The sequence below is a fragment of the Meleagris gallopavo genome, chromosome 19 (assembly GCF_000146605.3).
Source record: "Meleagris gallopavo isolate NT-WF06-2002-E0010 breed Aviagen turkey brand Nicholas breeding stock chromosome 19, Turkey_5.1, whole genome shotgun sequence".
In the NCBI taxonomy this organism is placed as follows: domain Eukaryota; kingdom Metazoa; phylum Chordata; class Aves; order Galliformes; family Phasianidae; genus Meleagris; species Meleagris gallopavo.
In genome coordinates this window covers 8,843,077-8,866,172 of record NC_015029.2, presented here as the reverse complement: position 1 = coordinate 8,866,172, position 23,096 = coordinate 8,843,077, and the positions used below count along the sequence as shown (strand labels likewise).

The 23,096-nt window shown below is 41.7% G+C and overlaps 2 protein-coding genes across 15 annotated transcripts in view; one reads left to right on the top strand and one right to left on the bottom strand.

The window, feature by feature from the left end:
• DENND1A (DENN domain containing 1A) overlaps positions 1–10,231 on the top strand; it is a 174,690-nt gene extending 164,459 nt beyond the window's left edge. For 6 of the 8 annotated variants that reach the window (XM_031556243.1, XM_031556244.1, XM_019621530.2 and 3 more), the window contains 3 exons: positions 4,371–4,499; positions 6,142–6,397; positions 7,015–10,231. In XM_031556243.1, coding sequence (XP_031412103.1) covers positions 4,371–4,499; positions 6,142–6,397; positions 7,015–8,337 — 1,708 coding nt within the window. In that variant the 3' untranslated portion in view covers positions 8,338–10,231. The remainder of the gene's footprint in view (positions 1–4,370; positions 4,500–6,141; positions 6,398–7,014) is intronic. The other 2 variants (XM_019621533.2, XM_019621534.2) reach the window with 1 other exon arrangement.
• Positions 10,232–15,200: 4,969 nt separating this feature from the next.
• CRB2 (crumbs cell polarity complex component 2) overlaps positions 15,201–23,096 on the bottom strand; it is a 62,961-nt gene continuing 55,065 nt past the window's right edge. For 3 of the 7 annotated variants that reach the window (XM_019621525.2, XM_003211356.4, XM_031556242.1), the window contains 5 exons: positions 22,634–22,799; positions 20,962–21,829; positions 20,179–20,295; positions 19,578–19,704; positions 15,391–16,674 (listed from right to left, as the gene is read on the bottom strand). In XM_019621525.2, coding sequence (XP_019477070.1) covers positions 16,447–16,674; positions 19,578–19,704; positions 20,179–20,295; positions 20,962–21,829; positions 22,634–22,799 — 1,506 coding nt within the window. In that variant the 3' untranslated portion in view covers positions 15,391–16,446. Of the gene's footprint in view, positions 16,675–19,577; positions 19,705–20,178; positions 20,296–20,961; positions 21,830–22,633; positions 22,800–23,096 lie in introns of all 7 variants that reach the window. The other 4 variants (XR_004161680.1, XR_004161679.1, XM_031556240.1 and 1 more) reach the window with 4 other exon arrangements.

Sequence of the window (23,096 nt, the reverse complement as noted above, 5' to 3'; positions counted from 1 at the left end):
ATACATGTGCTCATTTTCTAACCAGTCTTCGATTAAAATGCAGGAGGATGGGAATCTTGTTAAACCTTCACATTTAGAAGAGCTGATGGAAGTTATTTTTCCCCCCATTACAATTTTCAGTGAGTTTCTTTCCATTTCAATAGAAACATGGTGTTTTTGTTTTGTTTTGCAATTAGATAAAAAAGCAAGGTTTATGATGTACAAAGATTCTTCCAAATTGCCATTAAATCTAAAATGTATTGTTTAAAAAAAATATTATTAAGCAGGAAGACGTTGAGAGCTCAGAAAACACAGAATTACCATTTGAGGCAATACTAAACATGTGGACATATCTCCTTAAATACAAATTAGCTGTTCACAGAAATAAGGTGTCACATTTTTTTTTACAGATAAGCAGTTTTTCAAGAGCTCTCTTTTACACCACTGCAAGATTAACTATTAAGTGTAGAATAGGCTTCCAGAGAGCTCTAGGATCTGTTCTCTAAGTACTGGCTTACTGAGGAGCTGGCATCTAGGGCATGCAGAGTGGGAGGAAATTAAAATAGGAAATCAGAGGGTCAGGCTCACAATTAACAGCATGTCAAAAGGGTCTTGGGCTGGCTAAACCTGTGTCAGTGCTGCAGCAGTTCATTATGACTTTCCAGAACTCCTGTAGGACTTAGAGAAGCTAATGGTTTTCTCTTATATCATATGAATGAAATTAGACTGCAGTGCAATAGTAGGTTATTACACTGAATGTAGCATGAAGTCAGCATGATAGCTGTGTTAAATGATACAGGCTCATAAAGCCCATTAACTTCCAGTTGATGTAACCAGGCTCTCGAAGCTCTGCCACACAGAATTTGTGTACTGTAAAGCTTTTGAAGGCATCACTTCAAGCAAGGGTCTCTGCTTAGGAAAAAGCTAAACCCGCAAGTACTCGTTTGAATAGGGTTGGCTGGAATCCAAAGGACAGTCCTGTAGACTGTAGCAGATAGATTGGTTGCATGGCTTTGATTCTTCTGCCACGAGAAAATTGATTTATAAAAAGCTACATTCAATAAAGGTGGTGCCAAGAACGCAGATGGCCCAGCAAAAGGACAGCAAGTGGGGAGGTTGCACACTGAGAGCAGTCGTGCTCTTTGTACATGGCCAAGCAAAAACCTTTGGGAGCCTTCCCAGATTCCTTCCTGTCTCTCCCACTTTTCCTGTAGGATATTTTGCAAGAAACAATTCTGGTGCTTATTTCTGCCATCTACCTACCAAATGTGTGCAGCTTGCCTTTGTAAGAGAGAACGGCTGTGATATCTGTAGGGGAAATTGGTGAATGTGTACTTATTATTGAGAAATAGGATGAAAATGTGAGATGGCTTTGTAGAATCTTGCATCTAGATCTGTCAGAGCAGGCAGAGGTGTCATCCAGCTTGTTCCCACTTTAAATCCTTTGTTCCTTTTTTTAACTTTGTAGAAAATGCATAGAAAGTTGAGTCAAACTCTGAAACAGTTACCTGCCCTTACTGCTCATAGTGATCACAGCTCGTGATTTCTGCTATCTGGTTGGATTACTCATGATATAATTTTTTAATACTTAAAAATATGCTTTATGCTAATATTTTAATTTTTCTTGGACTGTTCTGCTTCTGTGAAGATTCACAGTATGCTAAGTGTCACTTTAAAAAGTAAAATATTTTACTGTTCCTATTAGCTCACACTCAGGTGTGCTGAATATGCAGAAAGGAATTCCAGGGATAGGTCTGTGCTTTGTTCGTAGTGAAGAATTATGGGGCAATCCCCTCAGTCCCAAATCTCTTATTTCATACTGGCAAGAAAAAACCAATGCATCCAAAACCCTCATTCTTTTCATTTTACTGTCTAAGAGGGACAAATTCCTTGATTCCCTGGAGTAGTGGCACAGGTATTCTTTAAAATATAAAGAATAAATCCTTCCTCAAATTTGGGAAGCCCTTTTCAGGAGAACAATGGCATCAAGTCCAACGTTACTCCACTGTATCATCATTTCTGTAATCAGGAAAAAGCAAACAGTTGATAAAATACACAAATTTATTTTTTTCGTAACTGAACTATCTTTTAAAATTATTACAGAGTTCTCCTTATTAATGTCCAAATCCTGTACTCACATTTTCAGTATGTATTTTTTCTATCTCAAGTACATTTAGGTGTCAATTAAATTTGAAATATCTACATTTGTCAGCATTTCATTTTTGGCCAGTGTGATGTGCTGCTGATTTGTCCATGCATCCTGACACATGAAAAAAGCTCCTGAGATGCAGATCTTCCTCATTAAAAAAGAAACCCATACTATCATAATGGTACGCAGAGCCATGGAGCGCATCCCCAGCTTTATTGCACTGTGTTTCTGACATGATATTTAAAAAGGAACAGCCACGGCTGTCAGTACTGTCATATGCTAGTGCTAACCGAAGACATGTTAAACTAAACATTAGAAAGAGATCAGCAAGTCATCTGCATGGTAACTCAGCTAAGAGATTAGGTAGGCAGGAGCTGGTGCAGTCATGTGGAGATGATGAGGGTTGTAGCTGTGACGGACACATCCTTTCTTCCCTCTAAGGCTGCAGCAGCGCCTGCCTTGTAGCCGGGCTTGCTGTGACCTGCCTTTCAGAGACAGCTCTTTGTGTATGAAATCCTAGCAAGTGGTGGGTGGCAGACTGCAGGAGAGTTGGCGAATTGGGTTAATGAGGGAATAGGTACTTTTTTTGGATTCCACTGCCTCAAGCTAATAAAAAATTTAAACTTGGACAATTTTAAACTGTTCATCCCTTATCTTTGGCCAAAATCTGTTTCGGAGAACACTGACACTGAAGCTGAAGTGCTTTCTTTTTTCTAATTAGGAGATCCCACTTCCAGGAGTCTTGCCACAGCAGCAAAAGCGGTGCATATTATCTCACTATAAATGTGATCCTATTGCACTGATCTGCACTGAGGGGCAAATGATGAACTAGCAAAAGAAATCTTACTTCTCAGAGCTAGTTTTGTGCATACGCACACACAGACACAATACGTTTGAATTTGGCGTGGTCGGAAGGCAAACAAAAGCTATCAGAGGCGGTGCTGCCAGGGCAGCTGCACCTGAGATGTGCTGTGTGCCATTGCCAGACGTACGGCCTGGCACAGATAGTGGGCATTCAGCATCGCTCTTATTTCTGGAAAACAATTCTAAATTTGCTTGCTTCGTATTAAATGTTATTTTACTCTGCAAAGAGAAAAAGCTGTGTGTGTGTATGTAAGTTCAAAAAAAAAAAAAATCTATGAGATTCTAATGTAAATCTGTATACTCTTTAAGCATCTTTGCTTTCTAAAACTACTTTAGATGGATTTTTTAATGCAAGTTGAAGCCTTTGGATAGCAGTCTCCCTTTTAGCAAAAAGAAAAAAAAAAGTTAAAAAAATGGCAATTTTTTTCCTAATGCAGTGGCAGCTCCCTCTCTTTCCCTGGATGCCTATTATAGCATGAGAGGAAAAGGACAGCTATGCAACAGCTTTAATTGGAGTACCACAGACTATGATTTAACACTATCAGCTGCGTCTGCTGCCACCGCTATTTTAGACTTTTTATTAATTAGCTCTGACCTGATTGTGAATAACATTTATTCACGGTGGCAGTTTGGGTCCCCTTGAGCTGTCGCTCGCAGTGTCCAACTTCTCTTTTTCTGACCTAATGTTTGGGACTGTTTCTCAGAACAGTTACACAGTTATTTAACAATTAGACCAAAGAACTAAGAAACACTGAAGGCTGATTATGAATACAGGAGCAACTATATCTGTACTATAAAGGTAACAAATCAAATTCTTTTTCTTCCTGTGCTTTTGGTCCTCTTCTGCAGTGTATTCTCTTCTTATCTGTGATGTACATAGCTGTGAGATATATTACCATTGTTCTACACTGCTTACAGGGTTGTGACCTATCCTTTGTTCCTCACGATGAGCCTGATGCTGCTTACACTGAAGTAACAAACTTTATTGCGGACCTCAGTATTAGCAAAACTAAGCTCCCCTCTCAATCGTCAGTCATGATGTACGTTTTGATTCAGTACAATAGCTGGGATATTCGCAGTGGTATGTGACTGACAAAATGTTGTGGGCAGAATTGTGGATTTCTGTATTGGCTTTTATTGCAACAGGGATCTGATTGCAGGTCTTAGCACCCTACCCAACTAGATAACCCTAGAAAACCCAAGGTTTTATTTTCTGCCTAGAAAGTACAGCTCCACACATGTCTGCAGAGCTCTTTGCAGTGGCACTCAGTCACGTTCAGAAATTACTTAGACCTATGAATCACTTGGTTTTCTCTCTCCTCTGCAGCCTGCAATGTGACAACTTGATAACTTCCTTTTCTCTCCCTGTTTCCCTCAGCCTTGTAAAGCCTATGCGACACTATACAGTCTTCCTCTCTGAGGACTCTTCTGATGATGAATTTCAGCAGGAAGAGGATCCTGTATCTGGCTTCTCTGAAAACTTTTTCTTCTCTGCTCCTTTTGAATGGTCTATCCTTTATTCTTTCATTGTATTAATTCAGTCTTTAAACAATGGTTTTTGCATTGGTCAGGATGCCTGCTTCTTGCAATTTTGAAAATAATCTTGCAGTCTTTGTACAACACTTGATGAATGTTCTGCATTTCTCCTGCTTGCTTTCATATTTAAAGGCATGCAAAAATATGCTTCTGCATGAAACACTATGCAGTAATGCACAGTTTATTGCGTTACATTCGAGTTGAGCTCTGTAGGAGGTTCCTTCCACTTGCCCTCTGTTCCAGTGTGCTGCTTGTGTTCCTGTCCAAACCTTCTGCCATTCTTCCTCGTACAGTGCTAACTGTGCTTTTTGGATTGTCCTGTGAGCTTTATTTCAGTGCGGTCATCAGCTTGTTCCAGTTCCAATTGTGTGTTCCCTCGGGTACCAGCTCCTCTGTGACTCAGAGCAGTCACCATGCAGGGGTCCTACAAGGGTTTTGAGTACAACCTGACATAGAATTGTACAAGAAATAGCAAGCTGTTTGTTGGGTTTGTGTGCAGGGTTCTTCAGTGCTTCGGTAATTTTGCAGTGTGATTTCATGCTTAGCAGATGAGCTTGCAGAATGTGAGAGATTAAAGATACAATCGAGATTTGCAAGATCATTGTTTTCCTGAGGACGTGTACCATCAGCTGTCTGGTACTTACATTATTACATTCATGTGTTGCTAGCTGATTGCCTACTACTTATTTGTTGATGAAGGAAGGAAGGACTTTATAAATTTGTGTGATAAGGATGTATTATAATAAGATACGGAAAGAAGAGGAGGGTTCTTCCATATTATCCTTGTCTTTGGAGATCTCACAAATAGTTTCTTTTAATTGAAACCTTGTTTAAATGCCATGGTAAAATTGACTGCCAGTCAAATGCCAATCACTGCAGATATGTATGTCACTTCTTGTTATTAATTGGATGTGCATTATGCTGCTGTTCTCTGTACACAGAACCTATATGCAAATCTGCTGTTGTTCATTTCTTTTTGCTGAGGTATGTACAAGAAAAGCATCTTGCTAACTCGGCCTTGGCTGTAAATGTAAAATAGGTGTCTCCATAATGGATTGTGGTGTTTCTTGATAACATGACACCAGTACAAACATTGGAACTCTGCACAGTGTTCCCAATTATTGCAGGAAAACACTGAATTATGTTTTATGCTGAGTTAGCTTGAAACTGAGAATGTAAGTGGCTGCAGAACACGAGCACTTTGTGGTGTGCTTGCTCTGACTTCCTGTGTGCAAGGCCTGAGCACAGGAACAGCCATCTGCCTGGGTGGGAAGGGCCAGGCTGTCACAGCAGAGAGCTGGCATCCAGCTATTCCTGCTTTGGGAGACTTGGCTTATCAGTCTGTCTGTAACTGCATCACCACAGCTTTCCTCCAAGTACTTCCATCTTCCATTTTTTTTCTTCTGAAAACTCCTTGAGTGCCAAAGTCATCTTTGTATGTCTGCCCTCAGTCATTTTGCTCACATGCCTGCTGTTCATGAGATGCTGTATGCTGCATTTTCCTACCCAAAAACAGTTTGTTTGAGCCATCCAGCTCCTTGGAAAATAATTGATTTTAAAAATAAGAGAAAGACAGTCATCTGCAGCATGATTTTTGTTTTCCTGTCTTGTAGGCCTCAGCCATACCGGGCTCTGAAAGAATCTGATAGTGCTGATGGGGAAGAGGCTGTCAGTCCAGAAAAGGCAAAAGAGCCTCTTCCTCCAAGCCCTCTCCTCTCCAGCAACGCCACAGAAATCAACCTCCTTGAAGACATTTTCCCTAACTTAGAAGTAGAAACACAGCCTCAGACTCTCAGCCAGGCTAAGAGCCTGGAAGACCTGCGGACTCCAAAAGAAGAGGCAGATCAGCGGTGCACATTTGATTACCAGGTTTGGACAGAGTTCTGTATGCCCCGGGGAAATTTGCAAAGAACTAGGGTTTTGTCCATTTGTCCACGTGTTTTAACGTTCATTTCTGAATTAAGAAATTATTGAAATGAGACTCAGTTGTCAGATAGTGGCTTTTTTCATTAAAACACCAGTTGGACAGTCTAGATTGCTGAAGAGTAATATTCTTTGAAGAACTTCACTGAATATATACAGCTGAGAAAGTGGCAAACTCTGACAGGAAAGAAAAGAATGTCATTTCTACCTTAAAGTAATATTTAATTTAGTGTTATGTCCAGATGTTTCATTTGACAGCTTTTGCTGTACAACAATTCAAGTTTTTCTACTTCTGTACCCTAGATATAGATGCATGCTCCTTACTTGGCTAACAGCAGATGCCACAATATATCACAGCTGAACAACTTATTAGAGGAAGAGCTGTAACTAAAACTGTAGAGTTCTGCTTTCCTGCCTGTCCTTCTTGGCCATATGCAATTGTCCCTCTCCTTTCAGTGTTCACACTGTGAATAGATCTTTGTCCACTCATAGCTGAGCAGCCTGTCTTCAGGTTGATCCATGCTGAGAGGAGATCAGTGAAAGTTAACATTGTTTTCTTGCAGAGAATGGATCTTGCTGGGTCTGAGAGGAACAGGATTGTGCCACCAATGAAGCTGTCTCACCCTTACAACAAGCTATGGAATATGGGTCATGATGACATGGCTATTCCTACCAAGTACTCCCAAAGCTCACCAGAAAGGCCCTTGACTGCACTTGGCAATGTACCACCAATCACAAGGAGACCCCGGAGCAGAGACAGCATTCTGGCTTCTGCAGAAAAGGATGACTCAAATCCTGCTGCTCAAGGGAATATCACCATTCCTAGGCCACAGGGAAGAAAGACTCCTGAACTGGGGATAGTGCCACCACCGCCAGCACCCAGGGCTTCCAAGCATCAGACTCCAACTGGGCCAACAGAAATTCTCAGTGCTCACACTACAGGATGTAGCCAGTTGGTTTCAGATCTTATCCCAGAGCCCTTAGGAGTTGCTAGGTTGTCCTTAGAACCTGAAGTCCAGCAGTCTGTAAATTATTCCTCTTCTTCACCTCAGCTTTTGTCCAGTGCTACCAGCACTGCTGAGATGCTCCAGCCTGTCAGGGTGAAGACAGATAATACAGGTAATGAAAGTGACTACCTTCTGAATCTGCTGGATCCACTAAAAACATCCAGTTGGCAAAGCAGTGGCCCCCAGCAAGGTTCCTGCAGCCTGCAGAGCTCAGCCACTCCACCTTCTGGAGCTGGCTTTGTATCAGTGGCAAGTGACTTTGTGCCTCCTCCAGCTGCACCATTTGTCCAGTCACTCAGTTATCCTTCCTCAACACTGCCACCTTTTTTACAGGCATCTCCTAATCCATTTACACAAACAGTGCCAGGACCCCTTTCAGTGTCTCTTGTTAGGACCCCAAGGGGCTCTTTCACCCCCACATTAGGTCATGCTTATAGTTCTAGCTTCATAACACCTAATTCTAGTTTCTATCCACCACACAGACCTCAACCAAACATTTCAACATTGTCCATGCCTAATTTGTTCAGCCAGGCTCCAGCGATGTCACCAGCTAGCTCCTTACTGCTGCAGAGCCACAGCCCATCTCCAGCAAGCTCTCTACAGCCAGCATGTTTAAGTGGTCCTTCTAAAACCAGAACGTTACAGGTGGGCAAGTCCAGTTCCCAGGTAGATACCAAACAAGCACTAGCTCTTCTGTCTAATGAACCCCCTTTGATCCCTTCCAGGCCAGCTAAGGGCTTAGAGTCAGTGTTACTGTCCTCAAAACCTGAGGAGACAAAAGATCCATTTGAAGATTTGTTAAAAAAGACCAAGCAAGATGTGTCATCCACACCAGGTAAGGTTGAACAGCTCAGAAGGCAATGGGAAACCTTTGAGTAATGTTCTCAGTGGTCTTTTGATGTCCCTTTGGAATTGACAGGATGCTTTTGTTTTCTTTTTGAGCCAGCATACAACCAAGCATTTCTTTTATGGCTGCAGGACCATTGCCATGCTGCAATTCACACGACTGCTTTTTGCCCAGAATTTGTTTTACTTGGAAGTTCCCATGTTGTTCTGATCCCTGCAACTGTTTCCTCACTTTCTGCCACTAAACACAGTCATGACACCTGCACTGATCAAAGCATGAAGGTGGTTGGTTTGGAATTTGATTTGGTTTGGTTTTCCACACATAGCTTTTCAGTCAGTACTACTGAAGCAGAATTTACTCCATGTATTTTCAGCCCTTAGCACAGCCAGCAGCATGACATAGCACACCATACTAGAGTTTTCTTGCTGCCTGTCTGAATGGCGTTCAACTCAGTTTTTCCTGTGTTGCATACATAGCTATAATATTTTGCTTTCCCGTGTGGAGTGCAGCAAACAAACCCAGACTTATGGGCTGTACTGAGTTAATAATCCATTAGGTTCCAAGTTTGTCCTGTCAGGCATTTGGTCATACTATTGGGTGAACTTTTGTTGCAAATTTTTCATTTCCCTTCTCCAGTGTGCTGACACTGAGAGGCAATAGGGACCTCTGGTGTAGAATCATCATAGTTCTTTGTTACAACAAAACCATAGCACAGAGCAGTTGCTCAGGGTTTGGTCCTGCATCCCTGTTGGGAAACTGGAAACACCAGCAATTGATTTTGTTTGTTTGTTTGCGTTTGTTTTTTTTTAATTTTTTTGTTGTTGTTTGATTATTTTTTGTTAAATATATCAGAAAATAGAGTCCATAAAGAGTATCCTAGTTCTTACGTATGTGTATGTTAATATTATATACAAACATTATAGATGGCAGTATATGAATGGGATGTAACAATGTCTTGATTATTAAAAAAAAAACAAGAGAGAAAAAAAGGAGTATAAAAGTCCATGGCTCATGAGTTCAAGTTAAATGCCGGTGTACTGACAAGATGGCCCAAGTGCAGCAAGATGAAAGCTGCAGTGCTTGTCTGTACAGACAGAAATGAGACTCAAGTGGAGCTGAGTAAGTAATGTAATGCTGGAAGGCCAATCCCTGGCAGCTGCCTGTCACTGCTGGACTTCAGTTGTGCTAACTGCTACCTTGAGGCAGTGGGGTTTCATTCTGGTCTGCAAGGCTCTCCACTCCTTCAGCCTGTCTTAAAAACCACAATCCTTATCCTGCTTTTGATGAGAACCATTTGCTGTATAACGAGATGCTAACTGGACCATGAAAAGGACTGTGAGGTCACAAAGTACAAAACTGTAATGAAAAGGTTAAAGGGTACGTTCATTCTGATTTTCTAAGACACTTATCTATGGCAATAGTATTCTCAAGAAATTTCATCTTAATCTTAGCAACTCCTTTAAAACCTGCTGTCTTTGCAGTGATCATTTCTGTTTTACTTAAGTGGTGCTTTTTTTTGGATTTGTTTTGTATTTGGGCAGAATCACATTTAAAACATTACTCCATCGAGGTAATCACATCACCATTAAGCCTTTGATAAAGGAAATCATTTTGAACACGTGGGGAAATTCTTGTAAGCTTTATCTGAATTATTTCCAATGTATCTATTTTATTCATATAATCTTGGAGGTTTTCTTACTCTAGTGTATGAAAATGGCTGTTTATGTGTTTGAGTCTGTGCAATACGAAAGAGAAATACTCCTAATATCTGAAATGCAAACAGTTTGAGAAAGACCATAGTGTTGCATCAATATTTCTGTAAAGCACTGTTACTCTTACAAGCCATTCAGTTGGATTTGTATTTTCTTTTTGTGCTGGAAGACAGATGGTTTTAGTATTGCATAGTAAAATATTTAAAGTCTAAGACAATAGCTCCATTTCATTTTATAAAACATTACATATACATCCAGTCTGGAGTTTGCAGACTTCCTTTAGTGTGAGTTAGATGAGGAAAAAAAAAACTTCCTCACTTGTGATGGATACATACAAGCACCAGTATGTAGCAGATGATGTGCCATTTGAATTTTGCATCTTTTTGTGTTGTTTTTTTTCTCCCTTCTTTTTCTTGCCACACACTGATTTTTTTCTCACCTGCAGTGAATGGTCTGTGCTGCCTGCATTTTTTCTGCTTTTTACATGTGTGTGAAAAACTCAAACAGGAGACTGACATCTGCTCCATTTCCTTTCTGTTTCAGAGGTGGTTAGAATCTGCCAGTAACAAATGACTGCCATTTTTTCAGGGAAAAGTAACATCCCTTTACCTGACCATAGGAGTGGTTGGTTCAGTGACACTGCAGAAGGCAGTGTGTGCAGCAGCACATCTTGTGTTAAACAGGAGAGTGTGACGTGCTGCCTTCAAAAGAGCGTGTAAGTAAATGATGGCTGAATCTGTCCAAACTCTGTCCAGAGAGGATTTTAATGGATGCATAAAACTGAAGCAAGGGCATATGCCTACAGTTAGTTAATTTTCTGTGGAATGTTTGCTTAAGTTGCCAGAAAGAAAGACTGAGAATTGTCTTCTCAGGAGCATGCACCAAGTTTTTTCACATTTTATAACTTAAATCCATTCCCTTTTGGCCCATTGCTCTGCAGCAAGCATTTTGATTATCTGTCTCTGGTTTCAGGCTCACCTGGTTGTGTTTATTGCAGCCGTTACCTCAGTGCCAAAGTGGTTGATGCACCCCATGATGCTGATGTGTTGCTGTTACATGGAAGCAAACTGGATGTGCGGTGTCAGGTGTACCTCAGTGGCTCTGGGTGTTCCACTGCACGGGGACACTGACAGTACCGAGCAGTCGGTGCAGCTGTTTCAGCTATAGTCATTTATTTCCACATTCTAGCCTCCTTTCCAGGCGCTCCAGTTCAGGCTGCTCACTCTGAGCTCTGTTCATTAGCAGCTCTCCTGCCAGGAAAGAGCTTGCAGCTGTCCTGCAGTTGGAGCAGGGCTGCCACCAGCAGCTCCTGTGGCACAACTGCAGAGCGAAGTTCCCAAGACTGCCTGGGTAAGCGGTGCAGGGTGCAGCCGTACCTCTGCTCTGCCATCACTGACAGCAGCACAGCCTGAGCCCCTTGTCCTTACGCAGCACATCTCTGCATCCTTCCCTGTGATGCACTGGCTGAGGGCAGGCATCAGATCAAGAGCCCAGCTGGCCCCACCTCCAACTTCTGCCTCTGGCCCTGCAGCTGGGGATTACAGAAGAGGCCTTCAGACTCAGGGAGGTAGGAGAGATCTGTGAGGTCTTTTTACAAAGAAAATGTTATTCTGAATGCTTGAATGTGAACTTCCTTTGGCATTCAGCCTGGTGTGGGCAGAATCTCTCCGGCCACATTGGGTCAGATGATGTGGTAAAGACTGAAGTGTGGTCCTCTCTGTTTTTTTCCCTTCTGCTGCAGAGTGCTGCCTCCCATTTCTCCAGAAGGGAGTTTCTGCTGCTGCAGAAATCTGTCCTGACTTAGGCTGTTACATTTGTCAGGTCTCTAAACACAGGCTGATTTTGTGTCTTTGCTCATAACTGTACAGGTGAATGGTATCACTGACAGCTCTGCTCAGGCAGCACAGTGTGCAGTAGCACATACTTCAGTATAAGTTAACGGAGAACGCAACAGGTTTCAGTAGCTCCCTTCTATTGTAGAAATATAGGACTTCGCTAGCTGCTGTGCTGTTTAGAGTTATGGTGTGTGACAGAAATAATAATAATGAGAAACTTAATGCAGCACTGAAACTTGTGGCTGTGCAAACTCTGTTACAGACCAAAATCAGCAACCTAGAAATCAAGTAGCAATTTGCCAAGAAGTAATCACAGATCATGGTAACTAGGTCTATTTTTATACATAATTTTATTGTAAACTTGAGGGACATTCTAAATCATTTTTAAAATTTTTTATTTTTTATTTTTTTTTAACAAATTATAAAGTTTACAATTAGAAAAGAAATCAGGATCACAACAATTAACTACAGCAAATCCAGTTTTGTGAAAAAATATATTCAAAAATTAAATATAAAAAGAAAGTTAAGTTCATTATTGAAAAAAAAAGCTTTCATAAATTATTTTGCAGAAATGCTCAAGACACTGACAAAGTATTTTTACACTTATCCTAGTACTGGCTTTGGGTGCTTGAAATATAAACATCTGCTCTACTAATCCTGTAAAGCAACTGAGCAGCAGCCTTCCTGCTGACTACCCCAGGAACAGCAGGAGACGCAGACAGATTCACTGCTTCAGTTTTTAGGTTTTAGGTGTCTGCTGCTGGGGGATGTGCAGCTACTTACTGCCTTTCAAGATATTTCAGTACTTAGTAATACTCAGTTCTTACATCACAATTTGGTTTTTCTTCTCAAATAATACAGGTTAGAGTAAAATTTGTTCATTCAGATTCTTTTGCTGCTTTCATTTTTCTACAATTTTAACACAAAAGAATGGAGAAGCCCTAAAAAGTAGCAGTAATTCTCATCTCCTGGCACCGACCTGGAGGTTAATCAGGCCTGTTTGAGGAAAACCAAAAGTATATTTTAATCTTGCTGTAGCTTTATGGAATGAAGAAAAACCACACCTACCTTTGCAATTTAAGTAAAGATTATGCAGGACGACTGTGACAGGATATGGGGCTCTGCCTCAGCCCCCTGATATGAGTGTGGGCTGCAAATCCTCTCTCTCCATGAGATAAACACACCCTTAGCTTAAGACAGGGCAGGTCTCAGAGCCAGCCTGCATTTTTGTTTCCCTAGAGGAGACACAGTAACCAGCTCTGCAGCCAGTTCTTCCCCTTCAGACCTGCTCTCCCAGAAAAGCACTGCCTGCTTCATTTGTTGCCCAAATGCTGCCAGGGAAAATTGCACTCACTGTTTTCTTAAGGTGTGCAGCTTAACTCTTTCCCCTGTAGCAAGGTGACTGGACAGAATCACAGAATTGTAGGGGTTGGATGGGACCTCTAGAGATCATCGAGACCAACCCCCCTGCCAAAGCAGGTTCCCTACACCAAAGTGTAGCTGTCTCTATTCTAGAAGTGTAGTAGACCCTCCTAAATAGCATCTGGAAAGTACACAGAGCAAATCACTCATGGTAAAAGTAACAGCAGCGTTGCTAATAAATAAAGTGAACAGCAAGCTCCCTGAACTGATGTTAGGTAGTTTCTGTAGTTATCAGTACTATCCTCTCCAACTCCTTCCCAAGCCACAGCTGGTGAGATCACTGCACGCTCTTTCACCTCTTCCTAAATATTCAAGGAAAAGTGACCTTACATATGAAATATTAAGTCTCGAAGTCTAATGGTTTCCTTTGTTCTATTTTTCAAAATTTTCATTGTTCACCTTCCATCAACAGGTCACACACAGAGAAAACCCGCTCTTAATTGGACAGACCTGATCACTCTTTTGTCTCTTCCCTTTGCTTAGAATTACTGAAGAAACTAACAACTGTGGTTTGAAAAAAAAATAATAATCTGAGAGCAAAAAGAGTGTTAACAGGAGAGCATTCTCTTCCAGTGGCAATTAGATTTGGTGTGCAGATTCACACACTGCTTATTAATAGTATTTTGGAGATAAAAAAGCAGTCACTGTTTCCTAAATATTTCTGATACATGTAGTAATCGTTGTGAAAGCCTGCCGATTTGAGACCTTATTTGGCCTGCTTTGCTGTAGTTCTTTCTGCAGGCTTTACCACATTATGCTAGAGGAAAAAAATAGTGCAGTCATCAGCTAAAACAGTAACAAAGGAAGTAAAGCCACAAAATTAATATCCCTTTTTATAGCAAAAGTAGAAAATGAATGCTGAGCTACAACCCCAAAAAATAGTTTTATATTAAAGTTCAATATATTATTTATTTAATTTCCACTCTTCTGTATCAGTGAGCCCCAATCCTGGCTGTCCACAAGGGTACAGGTCTGGAAACAACTCCCTTGCCCCTCTTCACACTAGCAAGGATCATCTAATATTCAAATGCTGAATCTCTTCTCAAGGTCTGTTGTGTGGTCATGCTACGCAATGTCAGCTCTTGACTCAATACAGTCTGCTCTGTGTGGATGGCAGATACTATAGCTAGGAACAGATGGGGGAGAAGTCCAGCAGGCTCACTTCAGTACTGCTGTCAAGTCTGATCACAGAAGTGACCAGATTTTATGCGCATAAACATTCTAATTTCACAAAAGGTAGTTCTGTAACTGGTCACTCAGTCTTAAAAAGGCACTTAACATATTCCTATGTTTTACTCTAATCTTAGGAAAAGATTTTAGTGTCTACTATAGCATAGTGGTACTTAACTCAGGTCCCATTATGGAAGGACAGCAGCAGCTCTGGGAATTATATTCCATCAGTCAGTCACCAGCCTTGAATTTACAGAAGGAGCACAGGCACGTGTTTTTTTGAAATAAGTTCTTAATACTGTGGGTTGTTCCTCACCCTTAGATGTTCTTACTTACCTGCGTGGTGGAGTTTATATTGACTGGAAGGCAGGGACAGTTACTACAGGTATGAGCCCTTGGATGACTGCAGGACAGAGGCAGTCAGTAAGGCTGACAGCATCACTTGGCCCTACCGCCTCACTTACTGACCTGCAGTACTGCATTCTGTTAGTAGTTCTAAACACCCTCTCTGCTGTGCCACAGCCACCACTTCTCCTCTAGCAGCCCCTCCAGGATGTTTTTTCTCCCTGGGCTTCAATGTCCTTGCTCACAGACCAATTTTTCACAAAGCTTTTATGGAATGAGCTGTAATAACTTAATCAAGCTCTTTCAAGCAGTTGAATATTACCAAGTTAACAGAAGGCAGTTACCTGTGTCCTGTGAAGGAGCTTAAAGAAGAAAAGATCTGTCCTACAAAAAAAACAAAAACAACAAAAAAAAAAACCACATAGACCTAAGACAGAAATACTGCAGCAGTTTGTTAAAGGATGACTTGTGACCCTAGTTCTTATATCAGCCTCTCTGTTGGTGGCAGCTTGATTACGTTCCACAATTCCACTCGAGCACCATCCTTTTCTTGCCGGCTTGGACTGTATCTTCCCTGAGTTGCTCGCCTCCTCTTCATGGCAATCACCGTGGCTGCACCAACTGCAAGGAGAAGGGCAGTCCCCGCAGCCCCAACTGCTCCCACAACGGAGGAGTTGCTAAGGTGTGCCCACAAAGGCTGCTGTGGTAGAAGAGGATGTTACTGAGAGCTCCCATGGGGACAGGCCACATTTCATATCCCTCATCCCAGTCCCGATAACCTCTCTCTAAGCTACCATCACAGTGACAACAGCAGTGCGTGAATGGAACTTTCCCCCTTTCACTGGCTGAGAACCACAGTCCCCTACAAATCCAAGCAATACAGAAGCAGTGTGGTGACTGCTCCCCACTTCCCCTGCTCACATAGGCCTGAGTCCAGTATTTGGCAACAGACACTGCAGGTACTTCCAGCACTGGTTCACAAACCTGCAAAATTCCAGCTGTACCTCTGTTGTGTGGTACCCATGGGAATGTCTAACATTACTTCATAAACCAGTGGTTTCAGTAATTTGTGACAATTCCCTGTAACGCTGTGTCCATCACAGGGCAGGAAGTCACAGCTGCTGTTGCTGTTGAAAATTGTTTTTTGAGAACAGATTTGAAAACCTCATATGCCTGAGCTGAATAAGCTTTGAGCACATTAAGTTAGAACAGTGTATATAAACCAGTCATAAATACTCTCTATCCAGTTCTTCTTACAAGTATATACAGATCTTTATCTCTAAGTTAGTGCCCAATTTAACCCTACCTTTTAAAGCAGATTTAAATATGCCATTGCTACGTGAGAAGTGTAATGGAGCCAGAGGAACTTCAAAGCTGGTGCACTTCAACAGCTTCTACTGAGGTGAAAGTATGGGACAGCCCTTGGGGCAGGAAAGAAGGAAGTAAAGAGGCTCACTGTGAGCCAGTGGTGTGCAGCTGACTCAATTAAATGAAACCAACTGGAACAGCCACTACATACACAGACTGCCTTGTTCTTCTAAGTCCAGGTCTTCATTACCATGCCTTAAAGAAACTGAGATAAGAGTGGATCTGCTGCAAGTGCTGGAAAAAGATCAAGGTCAAAGCAGACCTTGCAGCTGTGTCTCCAGGGCAGTGCCTATATTAACCGCTCTTCGGGTGGCACCTTTAGGACACTGTCCATCTCCAGCCGGGCTCCTGCCACTTCTTGCTGACTTGGGCTGTAGGTTCCCTCTGATTGGCGCCTCTTCCTTGCAGTGATAATCATGAATATGAGACCAATACTGAGCAGCAGTAAAGAGCCACAGGCTACAGGGACAGCTACTTCAATTAGTGGGGAGGGGAAGAAAGCACCTGGAGTCCCTTTCTGTAAAAGAAATTAATGGAGAAACAATGAAACTCCAGTGGTTACAATAACCTGTCCAACAGCTCAGAACGGTCAGAATAGAGGGAAAAAAAGGAAAAAGACAGTTGATCTGTACCCTAATGGAAAAGGACAGGAATAGGGCTTGAGGGCATCTGCACAGAGAATGCTTATGTTCATTCTTTAATCTCTCAGCAAAATATATATAATTTTTTTTTTTCAATGCATTACTCCTGATATAAAGAAAGCTACCGACAGCTTCTGAAATTTTCCTCTAATTCCTGAGTGGTGACACTCATCAGAACTGTTCTCCAACTTCACCAAGCTGCCAGTTAATGTTAGGACTGTTATAAACACAGATTTACTGATGGAACAGTTAAGTCAGTCAAGCAGGCAATGTTCAGAATGACCACAACAAAGAAATGTTTGCTACCCAACACAGTAAATCCTAGCTGACATGGGGACAGCAAAACTAAATGCAGTTTATGAGACTAATCTTGGAGCAACACAATTGCTACAAAGAAAAGCTGTCCACTGCACACAGCTTGCTAATGAAGATAACTACTGCTGTTCTAACTGGAACAAACGGCTGTGTTAAGAGTCTGCCCAACATTTCAGACAGCATTAGATCAGCTGAAACTATCCAAATAATATCACGCTCCCTATTCTCTCCGTTCTGTATGGTTTTTCACAGCAGGAAAAGATTCAGATCAAAGTGGGAATCTTAAAGGACCCTCTTTAATGTTATAAGACTAAAATGTGTAGGTGTCACCAGTGTGATCTAACTAGCAGTTCAAAAAATTAACACTGTAAAGTTAAACCAGACAAACATGAATTTTTCAGTAACACTACAATTTCCATGAGTAGGGGAATGGTATTAAAAAAAGTTCAGTGATGCCTCTGATGGCAATGTGGAGCATTCATTCAGTGGTTACAAAAACAAGGACAGGTGTAGCCACCTTGATGAGCTTTATGACATCTGAGAGCAAAAGATTTTAAGTAATATAAATACTGAATGGTGAGCTCAAAACTTTTAAGTTAGAAAGACATACTTTAATGTCCACACTATGTAAAAATACAGTGAAACAGCTTGCAGCAGGAAGGGAGATGTTCGGTATGTGGATGGGAGATGGAGAAGATAAAAGGCTCAAGTACAGAGCAGAGAAACAGTCAAATGAGTATCTTGATACTGGTGGAATTAAGGTGACAGGGAACAGCACCAACAAAAAAGTTTTTTTTTTTAAATGTGGAATTTTATCATTAAAAGAAACCTTTAAAAATAAGCCTAAAAACAAGAAATACTTCTCTCTGTTAAAAATACTATCTGCCAAGAATCCAAGCTTGAATATTTAATGCTTTTGGATGCCAGTCTCTGCCCACGTCGCAGAGCAATACACAACAGGACTATTCCCAGACTACCTGGAAGCCCTTCTTCCATTTTCAAATGACTGAAGTTTAAACTGATTTTGAGAATGCCGAAACTCAAGCCATGCACTAGCAATTAGTTCTAGTTTTGCACAAGCATGCAGATTAGTTGCACTTCACCAATGCTGCAGGAATTTTTAGCAGCCTACCCTACTGCCTGTTGCATGCTCCTTATTTGCTCCTGTTGGGGGGAAGGAGAAAGAGCAAGAGAATGCAGCTAATGCCTTTGCTTCTACAACTGCCAATAACAGTTAGCCATAGCTTGTCTGTCCTTCTTGACCTCACCACAGACACCATCCTTTAAACAGGGAAAAGGCTGTTCTGCAGAAAGCAGTGGGTGTGATGAAAATGAACCCAGGAATCTACAAGAAGTGTCCAGGGAGCAAAGAGACAGGTACCTGAAGGAGTCTGTGCATGCAAACTGGAAACGTCAGGAGTGAGCTTATGGTGCATGCATTATGTAGACCTTAGTAACAGCAACAGCAGCAGACTCCACCGTGGTGCACAGCCTATTCCATACAGAATGGGTTAGTACATTCCCAGGTTACCAGACAAACTATCTGTCCATGCAACAGCTTTACAGAAAAAAAAGCAAGTGTACAATGTAACAGCTTCAGCACAGGAAGGATTCCAGTCCCAAACAGCAATGCTTTGCTTATGCAGAAAAAGAAAAGCATCACAGAAACTGCCCATCCAGGCAGAAGTAGACACAGCAGATAGAAGCATGCTACTTTTTCTCTTTTATCACATTCAGCTTGATTTTATCTGACTGTCATCTCCAAACAAATTTCCACTCAGATGATCTTTGGAGAGAGAAGCTACTTTGTAATTAAGCTCATCCAAGACAAAATGCCAGCTTAAATTCCATTCTCCAAGAAACTGTGGGAGGGAGAGTAAGGTGGTGAATAGAAGAGGGCTGAGTAAAAAAAAATAAAGACACTATCTTACTGTTTGGTGCATTGCACATCTCTATCACACTGCGTGAACTCAGCTGGATCAACCATTCCTGGTTTTCCTGCAATTTTATATTGTCCAACAGCTTCCTACTTAATGTAAATGGGGGAAGTTTTTATTCACTGTCAACTTGTCTTCCATATTCTTGCTGCTTCTTACCGCCTTGTTTACACTACTGAAGGTGAAAACAGCCTTAGCACTCTACAAGCATTACATTTGCTGCTGGTCATTTCCAGCTTTGGATCAAGTTTTTCTTCACTGTTCTTATTTGAAAAGGATATAGCTAGAATATCTAATTTTCTTTTTGTACCACCACTACACGCATTTCAAGTTTCTTTGGTGCCAAGCATGCTTACCAGTGTGCTTTAGCCAAGACACACACAACACACAGGCAGTTTCACTATACCCTGGTACACAAGGATTCCACTAAGCCAACTGCTCATAATTTCTCATAATTAGTTTCTCATAATTCAAAGTTTGGAGGAACAGAGAGGAGCTTTGAAAAGCAAAAGGAAGGAAGTGCTTACGTTAATGTCACAGCGCTCTCCAGCGTAGCTGGCACTGCACAAGCACTTGAATTTGTTCTCAGAGTCTTGACAGGTACCTCCATTCTGGCAAGGGTTTGGATCACATTCGTTTATATTAATTTGACAACTGGAAAGGAAAAGCTATTAGAGTTAAATGAAATTTCTCACATACGTTGTTGTGTCATAGAACACAAGATCAAACAACCTACAAAAACCTCATTTATCTGAAAACTTTATGTTACATCTTTTTAAAGGGCTTTCTCCAGGGTCCAGCAACGTGGAAGTTTTACACATACTAATCCTCCACTTGTCATTTCTATATGATTGAAGCCAGTATGATTCTCTAGCACAGTTAATTAATCCTCATGAGGCAAAAAAAAAAAAAAAAAATACTTGGAGGTGGTGCATGCTGTGAAAATTGATACTATTAACAGTATAATATCAAGCCCACCTATTCTAAAAATAAATGGTATAGTTTGGAGTTGTTTGAATGGCAAAAGGATATATAAGAGGATGAAGCATTTGAACCTGTTCAGCTATCCCATGGATGTAAAAATCAGAGCACAAGCTCCTTTGCAGGCATCAGAAAAATAACACTTACTTCCTTCCAGTGAAACCTGGCTTGCAAGTGCAGTTGGCTCCCCAGGTCTCAGTGATGCACTTGCCACCATTCAGACAGGTGAAGTTCTTACCACATTGTTCAGGTGGGAATGGCCATCTGGGAAAAGCAGAAGATTGCCTTTAAAGCCACCAGTTGTGAGGAAGGTAAAAGCATACGCAGCTACAGTGGAGTCTGAGCTGGCAAGGGTCATAAGAACAGTCACTGGTTTTTCCAGGAAGGGCTTTGAGGCTTTGACACAGCATGAGAAGGGAAGAGTCTCAGAAATTTTCCATAGTAACCAAATATTACTTTAAGCATCCCCCAAGAAGGAGTTTGTACTGCTCGTAGAAGATGTGGTAGCAGTGTCATCAGTACTGGGACTCTCCTCACAGCTGCCTATTCTTGCTGAAGAAAATGAAGTAATGACAGCATATTGCTGGAATATCAAACTGCACCACAGCTAGGTCACAAAAAGAAAAGTGCAAGCACTAGATAATTATCTGCAGCAGAAATGGAGTAAGCAACAGGAAATTCAACCTGGGTGGATCTGAGAACTGAAGTTCAACCATTTAAATATTTATCTCAATATTCGGTTTAAACAGCACAAGTAGATGGAAGTCTAAGTAATTCGTTTTGTAACTAAAACATATTGGAATTTTTCCAAACCAATGCAAATGCTATAAATATAAACCTTATTTAAAAAATTCCCCAAGTGCCCCAAAGGAAAAATCCTATTTATATGGGGGCTTCTCTATCCCGGTTCAAACCTGGCAAGATACCCACTCGCAGCGAGGTCCTGAATACTGCGCTGGGCACTTGCAGGAGTAGCCATAAACCCCATCAACACAGGTAGCTCCATTTTGGCACTGGTGCCGCACACAGTCATCCACATTGATGTCACACTTCTTTCCAATGTATCCCCGGAAGCATTCACACTGAAAATCTGCTAGTCTATCAGTGCAGTTCCCATGAACACACGGGCTTGACTGGCAGTCATCAATATTGGACTCGCAGAGCAGCCCCTCCCAGCCAGCACTGCAGGCACAGCTGAAGGAGTTGAACAAGTCCTTGCAGATGCCAGCATTGCTGCAAGGATTAGAAGCACAGACATCAGCCCCCGTGCAGCCTAACTGGACAGTTGTTCTGCTGGACTGCTGGAACTGTTCTGGCTGGGGATATGAGAGATGGGGAGTGAATGGCAGGTAGATCCCTCCTATCTTCACTTGTCCTAGGCAGCCCGTGAAGTTTTCAGCTAGAACAATCAGTGCATTGTTCTTTAAGAAATCCAGGTTCCCAGCATTTCCCTGCAAAGTCATATTAACAGACCCATCCAAATGAGCCACCCATCTGGAAGACAGTGCAGAAGGCTCCTCCATTGACACAGAGATTGTGTGCCAGGCGCCATCCGTGACAGCGCTCTGACTCAGGAAGCTGACACCTTCAATATTATTCCCGCTCCTGATGTCAACGAGCAAAGAGGAGTTCTTAATAGCTATCTGGAGGGAGTCCACTTCTTCCATAGCCCGAAGCAAAACAGCGTCTTTGTCTCTGGTTCTGAAATCCATGAGGAGGCTGTCCAGAGTTCTGGTCACAGATGCATTGGTGGTAAATTCAATGGCAGCAGAACTATTAAATGTTGCATTAGCCAAACCTACAAATAAAGGAATAGTGCATCAGGGGTTTGAAAGACAGCAGGTGTAACATTTGCAGCAGGACACAATGCAAGGTTCCTGGCAAGTTTCATCCCTTAAGAATTATGTAAGCTTAGTGTGAGCAGGATTAGAAGCTCAGTGGCTGGCATCATTAAGGCTCTTCCTGTTTACAGTTATGCTTCTAATAATAACTAGCTCTTATCTGGCAATTTTTACTCATTAATTTCACAGCACTGCACACAAATAAAACTATCACCTTTTTCTTACAGAAAAACTAGGATGTAAGTCAGAAAAGCAACACATACAAAGCTGCTGAAAATAGGCCAACATCCTGAGTTCCTGGACACTTTGTAGCCACTAAGAACATTCCCTCCAAAGCAAGGAATCATAAACCTGCAAGTCTTCTTCATTCTCTTTGGTTCTGTCTTAGTTGAAAACACATTAATTGTCTGAGTTCGTGGAATAAAGTGAGACTCTTGGAATGGATGAACATTAGAGAAAAAAGATAGCCCTTGCACTGCAGTGTTGCTAAGGCAGGCAATCACTCTCAAACAGAAGGCAGGCTCCTCCCTGATAAAGCCTCAGTAACAGAAGAAAACATCTTTGAGTGCCACCTTCACTCTATCACATACTGGTGGTAAATCCATAAAGTACATGCTGCCTGTAACAGTACGTACTTGGCCACCATTCTTAGCTTGCTAATTGTAGCATGTGTTTATATTTATCACAACAGTGAGAACTAGTAATACTGGTTGGAGACCCTGAGGACTTTACCAACACATAAGCAGGATAACAGTACTCACACACATATCCTGCTGGAACATCTATACAAGTAGTAGCTTCAGGACATGGGTCACTTTCACACCAGACTCTCTCTTCACAAAACTTCCCAGTGAAATTTGCTGGACAGCTGCAATGGAAGTCATTCCAAGTGACAGTGCATGTGCCACCATTCTGACATGGTTCAGACTGTAAGGCAAAATAGCACAATTTAGGAGCAGTATAATTCATGTTTAGATTTAAGAGAACCTGGTGGAAGGAAAAGTTGATGTTTAAATTGAGAAAGGGTGATTAAATAAGTGAATCAACAGCAGCAAAGGAAGTACAAGAGTCTTTATGCAGGCAAGTCCTGAGACCCCTGCCCTCCCTACATACAGTGCTGATCGACAAAATCCCTCCAGGTAGAACTCCATCGGTTTAGAAAGAACAGCTGGCAGCAGATCTGCAAGGACACTGTACTTCAGAGAGCATCTCATCCACACAGCT